The sequence below is a fragment of the Brienomyrus brachyistius genome, chromosome 6 (assembly GCF_023856365.1).
Source record: "Brienomyrus brachyistius isolate T26 chromosome 6, BBRACH_0.4, whole genome shotgun sequence".
Lineage (NCBI taxonomy): Eukaryota > Metazoa > Chordata > Actinopteri > Osteoglossiformes > Mormyridae > Brienomyrus > Brienomyrus brachyistius.
In genome coordinates, this window is record NC_064538.1 from 27,523,254 (window position 1) to 27,536,912 (window position 13,659).

At 52.1% G+C, this 13,659-nt stretch overlaps 1 protein-coding gene across 1 annotated transcript in view; it reads right to left on the minus strand.

Annotated features, from left to right (window-relative positions):
• tns2a (tensin 2a) overlaps positions 1-13,659 on the minus strand; it is a 34,178-nt gene that overhangs the window by 12,150 nt on the left and 8,369 nt on the right. Inside the window, exons 2-3 of the mRNA XM_049016949.1 lie at positions 6,994-7,099; positions 6,689-6,726 (exon numbers count right to left, since the gene is read on the minus strand). Of these exons, the coding sequence (XP_048872906.1) occupies positions 6,689-6,726; positions 6,994-7,099 (144 nt within the window). The remainder of the gene's footprint in view (positions 1-6,688; positions 6,727-6,993; positions 7,100-13,659) is intronic.

Below are 13,659 nucleotides of genomic sequence, written 5' to 3' on the forward strand. Positions count from 1 at the left end.
GGCTTGAAGCTCATTGCCGCCTCTCATTATGCAGCTTGGAGCCCATCGCCGCCTCACACTGTGGTGCTTGAAGCTCATCACTGCCTCATATTATGGAGCATTAACCTCATTGCTGCCTCACATTGTGCAGCCTATAACCCATTACTGCCTCATATTATGTGGCCTGGAACCAATTGCTGCCTCACATTATGCAGCTTAGAGCCCATCGCCGCCTCACATTGTGGTGCTTGAAGCTCATCACTGCCTCAAATTATGGAGCATTAACCTCATTGCTGCCTCACATTGTGCAGCCTGGAACCCATTACTGCCTCACATTGTGCAGCTTGGAGCTCACCACTGCCTTACGTTATGTGGCTTGAAGGCCATCACTGCCTCACATTGCTTGCATTGCCCTACATGCCTGTCTCACTGAAAGCAGATGCAGATTAGCCAAAACTCTACTTTCGCCCCCCTTCCCAAAATTTTGAGCTATGACACTTAGCTGTGCGCAGACACGGGCCAAGCCAAGCCAGAAATGCACCCAGGCATGTGACCTCTGACCCCTTCTCACAAAGGAGCGAGGCGGTATGGCATCCCCCCAATACACTCTGTTGCAGTGAGCATGCCTGTCTGAAGTGTTCAGCCAGAGGAAAGGGCAGTGATTTGTATGTCTTATTGTATGAAGCAGGAAAGTTGCTGAAATTGGTGGGTGTGGGGTTTAGGTGGGTCCCCTCTTACTCATACACAAAGTGCCAAAACACAAGAAAAGTCTGGTTTCTCACAGTCCTGACCTCACAGGACCAGGACAGGCAGGACTGCAATACAAGGCCACACAGCTCAGCAGCAAACTCAGTAATGCCTTGTTTATTGAATGCTAGACATATGGGATAAAATAAGGGAGACACATTTCACAGACACATTTCACAGACGCAGAGAAGCACTGCACCCTGCGCAGTACCTCATTACCCCTGGCTCACAGAGGCACGACTCGCTTGTTTCCATTGACATATTTTCTGGCTGTTCATTCCAGCAGCTGCCAAGCTTATAATGTTGCATAAACCAGGAGAAGGAAAAAAAAAAAAAGTTTGAATGCACCATTCAGTAAAAGCCAAACCCAGAGCGTAGGGGGTCAAAGCAGGAGCAGAGGCAAGCGCATTCGCTCCTTCTCTCCGCCGCTGTCCTGCTCTCCCTCCCAGGCTCACTCCCCTCTAAACAGACGTCTTTCCCTCTGCCCCCCCCTGCGGTGGGGGAGCACAACGGCAGAACAAACACACCAAATTCCATCTCCTGGACCGGCGCTTACGCACACTTCCTGCCAGCACCCCCCCCTACCCCTTTCCCCCTCACCAGTCCACCATACCACCCTCCCCCCTTTTCCCGAATACAGAAACAAAACCCAAAGCTCTGTTACCACGGTCCCCAACGTTAATTCAGAGCATCGGACTGTGGGCTACATACCACTGGCATATCTCCCTTGATGTGCAGACAGTAAAACATTACATGCACGTGGGGATTACAGTACCCTCCTCCCCCCATATGAAACCACCAGCCATGACTGTCAAAATCTGATCTCACTGGCAGAGTCATGGGAGACGGGTTTCTCCGACCACATCAAGAGCCCAGAGGCAAGGAGAGTGAGCGGAACAAAAAAGGCAGGAAGGAAGAGAGCCAGACAGGCAGAACGGGGAACATGGAGAGCTCTGTACGCTGTCATGTGACCGTGATATGATTGGGGGGGGGGGGGTCAAACAGCAGCCTGATGAAGAACTGCGGAATGGAGTGAAATATAGGAAGGAAGAGGCAGACAGCGGAAGACAGGAAGGGGCGGGGGGGGGGGGGGTGGCATGGACAAGCGGAGGCACCACAGCCTGGCAGTTTGGGGGAGGGGGGGTAGCTTGGCCATGGGTGTTTACTGACGGCAGAGTCGACGTTCCTGATCCTGTAAACAACGTCATTAGTGAGATAAGTGTGGAGGGATCTAGGAGGAGCACATCCGCTGAGGGGGCATGACAAACCACCCCCCCCACCCCCAGATCTGAACACCCACATAAGCCTGTTTAAGCTCTGGTACATCTACTGAGGCAGCGAGCCTGCAAACTGTGTGCATGTACAGGCAGACGCTACCCCCGTCGCCTCAGCTGCGTGGCTGGGCTGTACCCCCCAAAAGGAGGGCATGCGGGTCTCTGTGCTTGCCTGTCTACGCCCGATCTCTGCAGTGACAGAGCATCGGCTACCCATAATGCCACAGGCAGTTTGGGGCTGCTGCTGTGAATCAGCCCCCAGGATCTGGGTGTGTGGTGACTCCATCTAAAGCAGGCTGACCATCTGCTTCTGCTCAGGCCTTCATCAGATACTAATTGAGGGCGTAAAAAAAGCTGATAAACGCTAAATGGCCGATGTTGCACAAGCTTTCGCTTTTGGCATGACGGGCAGCATGTCACCTGGCTCTGCTGCCCCAAAGGCTCAGCGTTCTGTTTCCAGAAGCCCCCCATCCCTGTGGCTCCCTGCCCCTCTGACGCCCGAACCACTTTATTACGTTACTTTACTGACTCGCTCAGCCAGAGTTTATCTGAAGCAACTTGTGTTTATCCTGTTTCCATGCTTACGGCTGGACCAGGAACTGAACTCTGTACTGGTCTTCCTCTCCCTGGGGCTATAACCTTAGAAATGTTGGGCGCACAGTTTAAGAGGCAGTCACACTCCCCAGCACCAGCTCTCATCTGGGTGGTGACACTGTATGGATTGGCCTAAGCAATTCCATCTGGAGACCATAGCGCTAGAACAATGACCAAAGCTGCCAGCGTACTGCAACGAAAAGATGGGGGGTTAGTGATGGGGGTGCAGAAGGAGGGCTGACATGCAGAGAGGAACTGCATGTTACTTTCCCTCAGTCTTGATGAAAAACAGATTCAAATCAACAACATAGAGTGACAGAAATACCATTGCAAAGACGGCGAGAGTATGACAGAAAAACTGAAACAAAGACAGCAGAGAGTATTACAGGAATGCTGAGGCAAAGACGGCAGAGAGTATGACAGAAAAACTGAGGCAAAGACAGCAGAGAGTATGACAGAAAAACTGAGGCAAAGACAGGGAGTATTACAGAAAAACTGAGGCAAAGACAGCAGAGAGTATTACAGAAAAACTGAGGCAAAGACAGCAGAGAGTATGACAGAAAAACTGAGGCAAAGACAGAGAGTATTACAGAAAAACTGAGGCAAAGACAGCAGAGAGTATGACAGGAATTGTGAGGCAAAGACAGGGAGTATGACAGGAATTGTGAGGCAAAGACAGGAAGTATGACAGGAATTGTGAGGCAAAGACAGGGAGTATGACAGGAACACTGATGCAAAGACAGCAGTTTAAGTACAGCAATGCTGCAGTTGTCTCCACTAAAACATCACAGGAGCGGCACTTTTGAGAGCTGCTGGAATGTCACGCAATCACAAGCAGCACACATCAATACAGCCCCTAGCAGGAGAAGCAACTGCTTTTGGAGCCCGACAAAAATAAACACTGGAAAGAGTTACCCCTGCATGTGACCCTATATGTGACCCCAGGGGCAACCCGGCACAGGCTCACCCTGGAGACTCTTTGCTGCCCTTTCTCTTTCTACGAGTCCTTCCTCCCCTCCTTCAATAACCATCAGTCCATGGAGATTGCTCTGGACAGGCACAGAACATGCAAGCTGAATTGTACCCCCCCCAACAGACAGATGAAACAACCAGACCACCAGGTGTCAGTCAATTCTCAAACATAACAGAGATGCCAGGCATGGTCTTACCCTGCCCTACGATCCCCAGATACCCACAGCCAATCACAAAGCACTCTCCGTTCTCACCTTAGGAATTTGGGCGAAGATGCCACGGCCAGTACCCCAGGTGGATGGGCTATAGCTTCCCTGCTCGAGACGTGAGGGGTCCCTCTATGAGGGAGGGGGAGGGGGGCTGCGGCCTCGCTGTGATCCCAGCACTGCACTCTGGCTCCCTGCTCTCTTACTGTACAGCCTCACTCTGCCCCCAGCTCCCACCCACTGCCCTGTCACAAAGCTACTCTTCCAAAGGCTCCCCCGCCCCCCCCCCCGGAACAGTCCACACCCTATGTAGCCCCCTCCTCCAAAATGCCAACACCAGACAGAGCCAGCTGTCGCCTCGTAGATTCAGAGGCAGGTCGGTGCCACATGCATTCTACCGCCCTCCTGAGGCTGTCATTGTTCACAGTGCAAGCCCCATTACCCCGGAGTGCACTAAGATAACGGCGACAGTAACATCGCAGGGCAGTTACCAAAGGAACGCTGAAGGCGCTTATTCTGGGAAAGAGTTTCTCTGGAAAGTCTGAGGGGGCTGGCTCAGTAAGTCAGCAGCTCAGAAGGACTGTGTCTAGCTGCGTGCAGGAAAACCCAAGGGCCCCATCCCCCTGCCCCACCTGCACCGTGAGGGCAAAACAAGCGAGAGTACAGAGGCTCCCCCATCGCTCCTAGACAGACACACACACACCAGCACACATCCATGCTGCCCTGCTTCCTGAGGGGTGACGCCTTTATTTTACAGACCCCAGAGTGGGACCCGGTGCCGCTCTCACAGATCTGGCAAACAAACACATCTCCCATTCGAGCCTGAAAACAGTACCTGCGGACCCCCCTGGCAGACAGCTGTAGCCGGCCGCCGTGCCTCCTCCCTGCTCAGTGGGGACCGGTGAGACGTTTGCAGTGTGCGCCACCATGAGAGGCCCCAGCCTGTCTGCTGTCGGCAAGTTTCCCGAAACTAAACTCACCCATTAAAAAAAAGAGATACTTGGGAGTTCTGGTTGCCATGACGGCAGCGGAACTGCTTGTGTGTGTTGTGGATGTCATTACGGGGTCCTCTGGGGGAAGCATGCAGGGTGGGGGCATACCAGTACATCCTCTCTCTCTCTCTCTCTCTCTTTCTCTCTCCCTCTTTCGCTCCCCAGAACAAACCAAGCAGGTCACGTGCACGTAGTTGTTTTGGCCATGAGTGACTCTCGAGGAGACAGTGGTGGTTCGTGTTGACAGGTGGGGGTCACGTTTGGGCGAAACTGGGGGGGGGGGGGCAGTGTTGTGTTCCTCACCCCTAGAAAGAGGGGGGTCAGCTGAATTTACTCTCAGCTATGCACACAGAGAGAGCAGAAGGAAACTCAATGTAGCAGAGCAGATTGGTACTGCGACCTAGGGCCTGGTCAGATGGACTTACATAGTCATGCCCAGACAGTCAGAACCGGTAAGTCAGGCCTGATCAGACAGGCCCAGAAAGTCAGACCCAATCGGTCAGATCTGCTCAGTCAGGCTGGCCTGGTCAGTTAGGCCTGATCAGGCAGGCTCATGTAGCGTACAGGAAAGTCAGTGCCGCACTAAGGACCTTAACAGGGCTGCACAGCTGGCTCTCCTCCTCTGTCTGCAATGCTGTATTCCCCCTTCACCTCTCTCTCTTTCACTTTCCGTCATTCCCAGCTGGTAATAATCACTCCCATCCTTGGTACACAGCTGGGTGCGGTGATTCATAGGGGAGGCTCAAATTCATCAGAAGAGGCTTTTGGACCAAGGCATCAGGATAAGGGTGGGGGGGGGGGGCTGCTGGTGGTCGGGGGTGGTATATGTTTCAGAGCAGCATTTCCCCATCCATACTTGGTAGGAGTTTCATGTTCAGCGTAGTCCAGTCCACTCCAGCTGTAGGAGCATGCTTGTCTTATTGCAGAGGTATGACACGCAGCTGCTGGACCTTAACATAAGCCCCCCCCACCCCCCCCCAAGGCATGATGCAATCTCAAGCTGGGAAAAGTCCAGGTTCAGTTCAACAGTCTCTCACTCAATGATCTGTGGCTTCAATTCAGCAAGAAACCAAGGATAACAAATAACAGTGAGACAGAGAGAAACAGGATCGGAGCTGGAGCCACGTGTCACACAGCAATGAGAAACGCTCCCGTGCACGGCGGTGAGAAACGCTCCCGTGCACGGCGGTGAGAAACGCTCCAGTGTACGGTGATGAGAAACGCTCCCGGGTACGGCGGTGAGAAACGCTCTCGGGTACGACGGTGAGAAACGCTCCAGTGTATGGCGATGAGAAACGCTCCCAGGTACGGCGGTGAGAAACGCTCCAGTGTATGGTGATGAGAAACGCTCCCGGGTACGGCGGTGAGAAATGCTCCCGGGTACGGCGGTGAGAAACGCTCCCGGGCACGGCGATGAGAAACGCTCCCGGGCACGGCGATGAGAAACGCTCCAGTGTATGGCGATGAGAAACGCTCCCAGGTATGGCGGTGAGAAACGCTCCGGTGTACGGCGGTGAGAAACGCTCCCAGGTACGGCGGTGAGAAACGCTTTCAGGTATGGGGGTGAGAAATGCTCCACTGTATGATAGTAATAAATACTCCTGGGTACGCCAGTGAGTAATGCTCTGGTGTATGGTAGTGAGAAACACTTCTGGGCACAGTGGTGAGACATGCTCTAGCAAGAAACACTGTGGTACAGCAGTGTCTCTGGTATGACATTTCTGCAGCCTCTTCTCTTGCCTCCTGGCCACCCCACATGGAAATCCTCTGTCAACATACTACAAAAAAAATGTTGCCCATGACTCATCCATGTTTGCATTTTTTCCAGGAGGCCAGGCTGCAGGATGTTGACCCAGCAACTGCAGAGAAACATTCTGTCCCATCCCTCCCACCCCCTGAACATGTGTGGTGCGATAAGCCTTACCTTAACTTCACATTTCTTGTGAGTGGCTGTTTTGCACACTGTGGGGAGATAATGGTAGAGAGGGACAGGCCATTAATGACTGATTGTCAGCTAGACCCAGATATGCAGGCAGAGGCTGACCCGCTAAGCCCAAGAGCTCAAAGTAGCATGGGGGAGTTTGTATGGTGCCTGGTGTTTACAGTGATGCTCAATTTAGACTGGGATAATTTAAGAGGTTAGCTATGCAGAGTGGGCTGTGAGCTACAGAAAGACCAGGCTGGGTATGAGACAGGAAGTGAGGTGTTGAGCCTGACGGGGGCACTGACCTCTGCAGAAGGAGCCCAGGCTGTCGATGGTCTGCCTGCATACCCCACACTGGCGTTTCTTCTTGAATGTCTTCTCTTTGAAGACATGCGCCTCCCCCTTTCCCACCTGGAGACACAGGAAGGAGCAGATATGCTGAGAAATCTCCGCCGACCACAAACACAGACGCACACACACACAAATTAGGTATCTATATCTTTGAGGGGACTCTCTTCATTTCCCTGGGTAAACCCGACCCGTTCCGCAAACTGGGTAAACCTCTGAGCTGTACCCGACCCGTTCTGCAAACTGACGGTGTCCCATTAGAATGCATACGAGCTGTACCCATCCTGTACCTGTGCTGACACAGCCCTGCTAAAGTGTGTGCAAACTGAGCTGCTTGCATCCCCGCCATCTGATTCATCGAAGTGCATGGAGATTTCAGTCATCCTTATGCATGAATTATCTTAAGGAAATAAGGGCATATTCTGTATACTGTACTATTCACTATTCAGTAAGACACGTTGTGATGTATTGATGCATTCTAATAACATGAAATTTCCTATTTAAAAAAGCATTACAACAAGGTTTCCAACTCTCACACATCTGGTGTTCACGCAAGAAATGTCACGGCAAATCTGTATTATTCCATTATAAACCTAAATTTAGCTACATCAAAAGCATTGGGGTAGTCTGCAAACCCTAAAGACTAATTACGAGGCAATAAAACTCTTATATGCATGTAAATGCATGTGCATATGTGTGGAGACTTGTCTCAAATTGAAAAACTGGCAACCCTGCTACAGAACAGCTGAATGGCATGAATTTGTAACACAAATTTCACTAGCGATTGATGCTGACATAATGCGGCGATTCACACAGATGTGCTAGCAGAACTCAGCACACAGTAAATCATGATGTACGCTGTGTAAACAGTAAATAAGCATCTCTTCAGGTGCTTATTCGCGCCTTTACCGAACCGGCCCTTCTGCGCTGGAAAACCAAACCGAGCTGGAATTAGTTCGTGGTACGGCTCGGCTCCTGAATGCCAAGTGAAAAAACATCACATGTTAACACTAACCTCTACCCAGCCCTAACCTTAACCAGAAGTATCCAAACAAAAAACAAGAGACTTTTGGCATTTTTAGTTTTTTGATTAAAGTGAGATTTTTATAAAACTGGATTTTCCCTTTTGGGGACCAAAAAATGAAAAATGTAAAAATAACAGGTTTATTTATCTATACCTGGACCACACACACACACAAATACACACAGATACACACACACACAGATACACTCAGACACACACACACACACGGCTTGGATTCCAGGCTAATTAAGCAGCTGGCTGCCCTCTGTCTCCCACGTCTCCAGTGAGTCATGGGAAACGGCCGACAGGCTCACAGACACAGATGAGCTGCTATAACACTGGGGACCCCTCAGCCACCCTGTGACAGAGTCGGTCCCTTGGCTCAGTGAAGGATCCCGAACGGCTGCAGATCAGCGTCAGACACAGCGGTGACACAGCTGCCTTTCTCGGCCATTAAAGGGGCAGCACAGTGAGGCTGTAGCGAAGGTGCCGTAATCTGTTACAGCTCCATGGACACCGAAGCCCCAAAATGACAAAGCCGGTCTCTCTGTACTCTGTAAGGTATCTGCACAGCTCTCTGAGTGTGCATGTATCTGTGTGTAACTGGAGACTACACACAGCATAAACAGCACACAGCACACCCCACACCACGGCACACAGAGCACAGACCACGCCGCACGGCACACAGAGCACAGACCACGCCGCACGGCACACAGAGCACAGACCACGCCGCACGGCACACAGAGCACAGACCACGCCGCACGGCACACAGAGCACAGACCATGCCACACATCACACCGTACCTCTGTGGCAGCTATTCCCCAGAGATGGGCGCCTCTTCCACTGTCCGGTATTTGCACAGCTGGCATCCTGGTGCCCCCCCCCCCCCCCCCAACTCAGAAAAACTTTCGGCTGGCATTGCCCCTACCCCCAAGGGAAGGCAGCTATGAACCAGCACCAGCGTTGTGCTATGGGGACACCCAGGCTTTCCCACGCAGCCACCTCACTTAAACCTGTGGCCCAAGATGCCATTTCATGCTCTTATTCCTGCTCACAATCAAACCCACTAAGGGGGCAGAAGACGCGTTTCTGAAGAGTCCAGGAGTAAATCTGAATAAGTGAGCAGATCTGAGGACAGTATGTCTTGCACAAAGCCAGGTGCATAAAACTGAGCAAATTTGCATTTTTCCATGGCTATGGTGAGTGATCGTCAGCGTACAGCACTACTTAGAGGGCGCCAGTGCCAGGACAACGTGCCAATGTGAGGAACAGAGAAAGCCCAAGGCATGTGCGCACACACACACACACACACACACACTCTCCTCTGCACAATACAATCAGGGCATGACAGTTGGCAGTAGCGTCTGCGGAACACCCCCCCCATGCACACAGGCCTGAGCAAATTTGTTCAGAGTAATTAAATGCCAGCCTTGACACACACCTACCTGCCCGCCAGTGTTGAGGGACGGGGAGGGGCAGCTAGCTCACCTCATGGGACACTCGCCATCCCTTTTTAAAAAGGTCAAGAAAGGAATGAGGCACCCCTGAGAGAGCTGAGCGCTCCTCCTTTGAGGTGAGCTGTCAACATGTGAGCCAAATTATTCTGGCATGTGGCACCAAGCAGGGGGTGCTGGGGGCCACAGGCAGGTGTGTGTGAGGAGGGGCTGCTGGGAGGCAGAGAGATATGGCTGCTAATGAACAGAGTGAAAGCAGAAAGGAAATAAAGCACCCTGACAACAGTTGCAAGCCAGTCCTCCGCGGCGCTGGCTCCCAGAATCCTCCACTGTGCATCATTCTGATTCGCTAAGCAGAAACAGCAGTTCCTTGCATGGCATCCACTTTGGCAGAGCCCCTATGGCAGGCTGGAACCATCATGCCTTTCTTTCCTTCATCTAATTTCCCCTCCCTTCAGCGGTCTGTCCTTCGCTCATTCTGCCCCAGCAACAGCCAACAATGTGGTGTGTGCTGTGGTGTGCTGTACAGCATGTTGTGTGCTGTGTGCAGTGTGCTGTGTATGCTGTGTGTGCCTTGTGGCATGGCGTGTGCTGTGTGGCATGGCGTGTGTTGTGTGGCATGTGCTGTGTGGCGTGTGATGTGTGTGCCTTGTAGCATAGCGTGTGATGTGTGTGCCTTGTGGCATAGCGTGTGATGTGTGGCATGGCGTGTGCTGTGTGGCCTGGTGTGTGCTGTGTGGCGTGTGCTGTGTAGTGTGGCGTATGCTGTGTGGCGTGTGCTGTGTAGTGTGGCGTGTGCTGTGTGGCGTGTGATGTGTGGCGTGGCGTGTGATGTGTGGCGTGGCGTGTGATGTGTGGCGTGGCGTGTGATGTGTGGCGTGTGATGTGTGGCATGGCGTGTGCTGTGTGCCGTGGCCTGTCGATGTTTGGCGTGTGATGTGTGGCATGGCGTGTGCTGTGTGGCGTGTGATGTGTGGCGTGGTGTGTGATGTGTGGCGTGGCGTGTGATGTGTGGCGTGGCGTGTGATGTGTGGCGTGGCGTGTGATGTGTGGCGTGTGATGTGTGGCATGGCGTGTGCTGTGTGCCGTGGCCTGTCGATGTTTGGCGTGTGATGTATGGCATGGTGTGTGCTGTGTAGCGTGGCGTGTGCTGTGTGGCGTGTGCTGTGTGGCATGGCGTGTGCTGTGTGGCGTGTGCTGTGTGGCGTGTGCTGTGTGGCATGGCATGTGATGTGTGTGCCTTGCCTGCCTCACAAGCATGACAGCATGGCCCCACCTTTGGGAACCCGTCTTACTAGCACGACGGCACAGCCATGACCTTGTGGACCCGTCTCATGGCACGCCGGTACGGCCAAGACCTCAGGGACCAGACTCTTGAGCATGATGGCATGGCGACGACCTTGGGGACCCGTCTCACAACACTACAGCACAGCCATCACCTTGGAAGCAAACCACAGCCTCACCTGCCACAGGCTGGACAGAGCTGAACCAGAAGGCATGGTAGTCTGGTGGGTTCCACCAGCTCCACACACCACCCCAAAAAGACGCGCGGGCGACTTGCCACGGCGCCACGTCGATCTGCCCCGCAGCTTGCTGGCATGGTCTCCCTCCACGCGTGTCCACCAGACACAAGAGCCGCCTGTTCTCTTAGTTTAGCTGCCGACGCCCCAGTGCTCAATGGGCTGTTTTGAATGAGGGTGCTGCTCCCGTTTTCTGTGCCCTCAAGGTAGAGAACAAGAGAGGTATTGAAGGGCGGAGCCACTGGAGTGGAACTCCCTGCAGCCCCGTGCCACTATCCACGCCTCCCCCCCAACACCAATCAGACACAGCCAATCTGGAAAAAAATACCCACCCTGTACTGGAATGAAACAGAGCTCTGTGTCTCTGAAGGTGCATTGCTGATAAGTGATGGAACCCCCCCCCCCCCCACCGCCTGGAACAGCACTGGAGAATAACCTCAGGAGGTTAGAGTTAGGAGTAGGATCTGTGGGTCTGCCTGCAGGGCCAGCTGAGGAACGGACTGACTGACACAAACCACACTGGGCCCTTTAAGGGTCCATGGCAGTGGCTGAGAGGAAGGCCTGACTGTGTGTGTGTGTGTGTGTGTGTGTGTGTGTGTGCGTGTGTGAGGCTCTGTATCTGAGGGAACTCCTAGCTCCCCAGCTTCCACAGTAACGCAGTCTGTCCCAAACGGGCGGGACAGCCCAGCAGAGAACAGAGCCGCCCTGTTCCCGCGGTGAGGTCAGCGCTGCAGCACTCTGTCATGGCCCCTTCCTGTTAACCCCCACGGCTCCGCCCATCCCCGCTCCCCGCCCTTACCCTGCCATCGCCAGAAGCCCGGCCGGGCGTTTTTTCCTTCAATATGGATGCCAGTTCCCTGTCAATGAACAAGGGCTCCTTTGGCTGGTGGTGCAGGCCTGGTGAGGTACCCAGAGCACAGCGCTGCATACAAGCGGAGGGCGGGGGGTGAGCGCACACCCCAGAGAACAGCCCCCACCCAAAACTACACAGCAAAAAGCTATCAGAGGCGAGCCCTGTTACCACATTAAAATAGGAAGGAAGCTGACAAAGCTAACAGGCTGTCAATTACAATGGCGCTTCCCACCAAACTGCCTGCAGGGACACTTTTTAGTCAGTCCTGAAATAGAACTCTGATGACGAGATTCCCATGTAATACATGCGGATATCTTTAGCATTTCCTCAAGATATATTACTAGATCGTTTGAGCATCACAGTAACAGCAGTAATATGATACTAACAGTGATATCACAGTAACAGCAGTAATATGATACTAACAGTGATATCACAGTAACAGCAGTAATATGATACTAACAGTGATATCACAGTAACAGCAGTAATATGATACTAACAGTGATATCACAGTAACAGCAGTAATATGATACTAACAGTGATATCACAGTAACAGCAGTAATATGATACTAACAGTGATATCACAGTAATAGCAGTAGTATGATACTAACAGTAGTAATAGAAGTAATATGATACTAACAGTGATATCACAGTAATAGTAGAAGTATGACACTAACAGTAATATCACTGTAATAGCAGTACTATAATACTAACAGTGATATCACAGTAAAGGATGAAGTGTAATACAGTGAAGACCCAGTGTGACGGCTCCTCCACACTGGGGTCTATATGCCCTCCTAGGCCCTCCACCATTCCCTGGCTCTTTTCCTCTCTCACATCATTTCCCAGGCAGTTGCTCTTATATCCTGTTGCTTTCCTGAAGCTCCCTTCGGGCCAAAACTGCACTGGGGCCTGAACTGCTTTGTATCCAGAGGAGCCTCATGGAGAGGGGTGTATTTTGGGCTGAGACACACACACACACACACACGCGCACGTCCCAATGGACAGTCAGCACTAGCCATGGCTGCAAATGCCTTGTGTTTAAATGGCCGTGTCACACAGTTTGGACCAACATTAAGGAGCTCTTAAACAGAAACAGCTCACTTAAACACATTTCCAAGATGACAAATGCATCGAACTAAATTATATTATGTAATATTCAAACCCGCAGTATCCAGCACAGCAAAGCACAGAGGACTTTTGACAGAGTATCTCTAAGCTGCAAAAACCAACACCCACCTCTAACCTATATCACTACTAACATATACCACTGCCAACCAATGCTGTCTATAGATTGACACACAGTGAAATGATGGCTCGGCTGTGCAGGGTACATCTGAGAAACGGCATCACCGTTTCAGACCTGAGGGGCCCAACGGGAGCTGAGAAACAACAAAAAAAATAATCTACCCCCACCATACCCCCTCTCCCCAGGACCAGCGGTCAACTTTCAAACACTGCTACAGTGACTCTTGGGGCTCCATTATTAAATTTAATAATTTAATTTAAAAATCTCAATATATTCACTTTCGTGGAAGGCCCAAGAAACCAGGGCCCTGCACATCCTTATCGTTTGCTGCAGACCTTTTCCCTTGACGCACGCCTCTTAGATAGCAGCTTCCTGGAACTGCCCACCAGGACTCACTGGCTGAATCGGGCACCCCTTCCCTGTCAGTGCCCCCTCTCTCATTCTTAATATGCCAGCATGTTTTAGGGCTAACGGATGATGGGAAGTGCATCCATAAAAGAACCTGCTGGGGAGATGGCACAGTGAT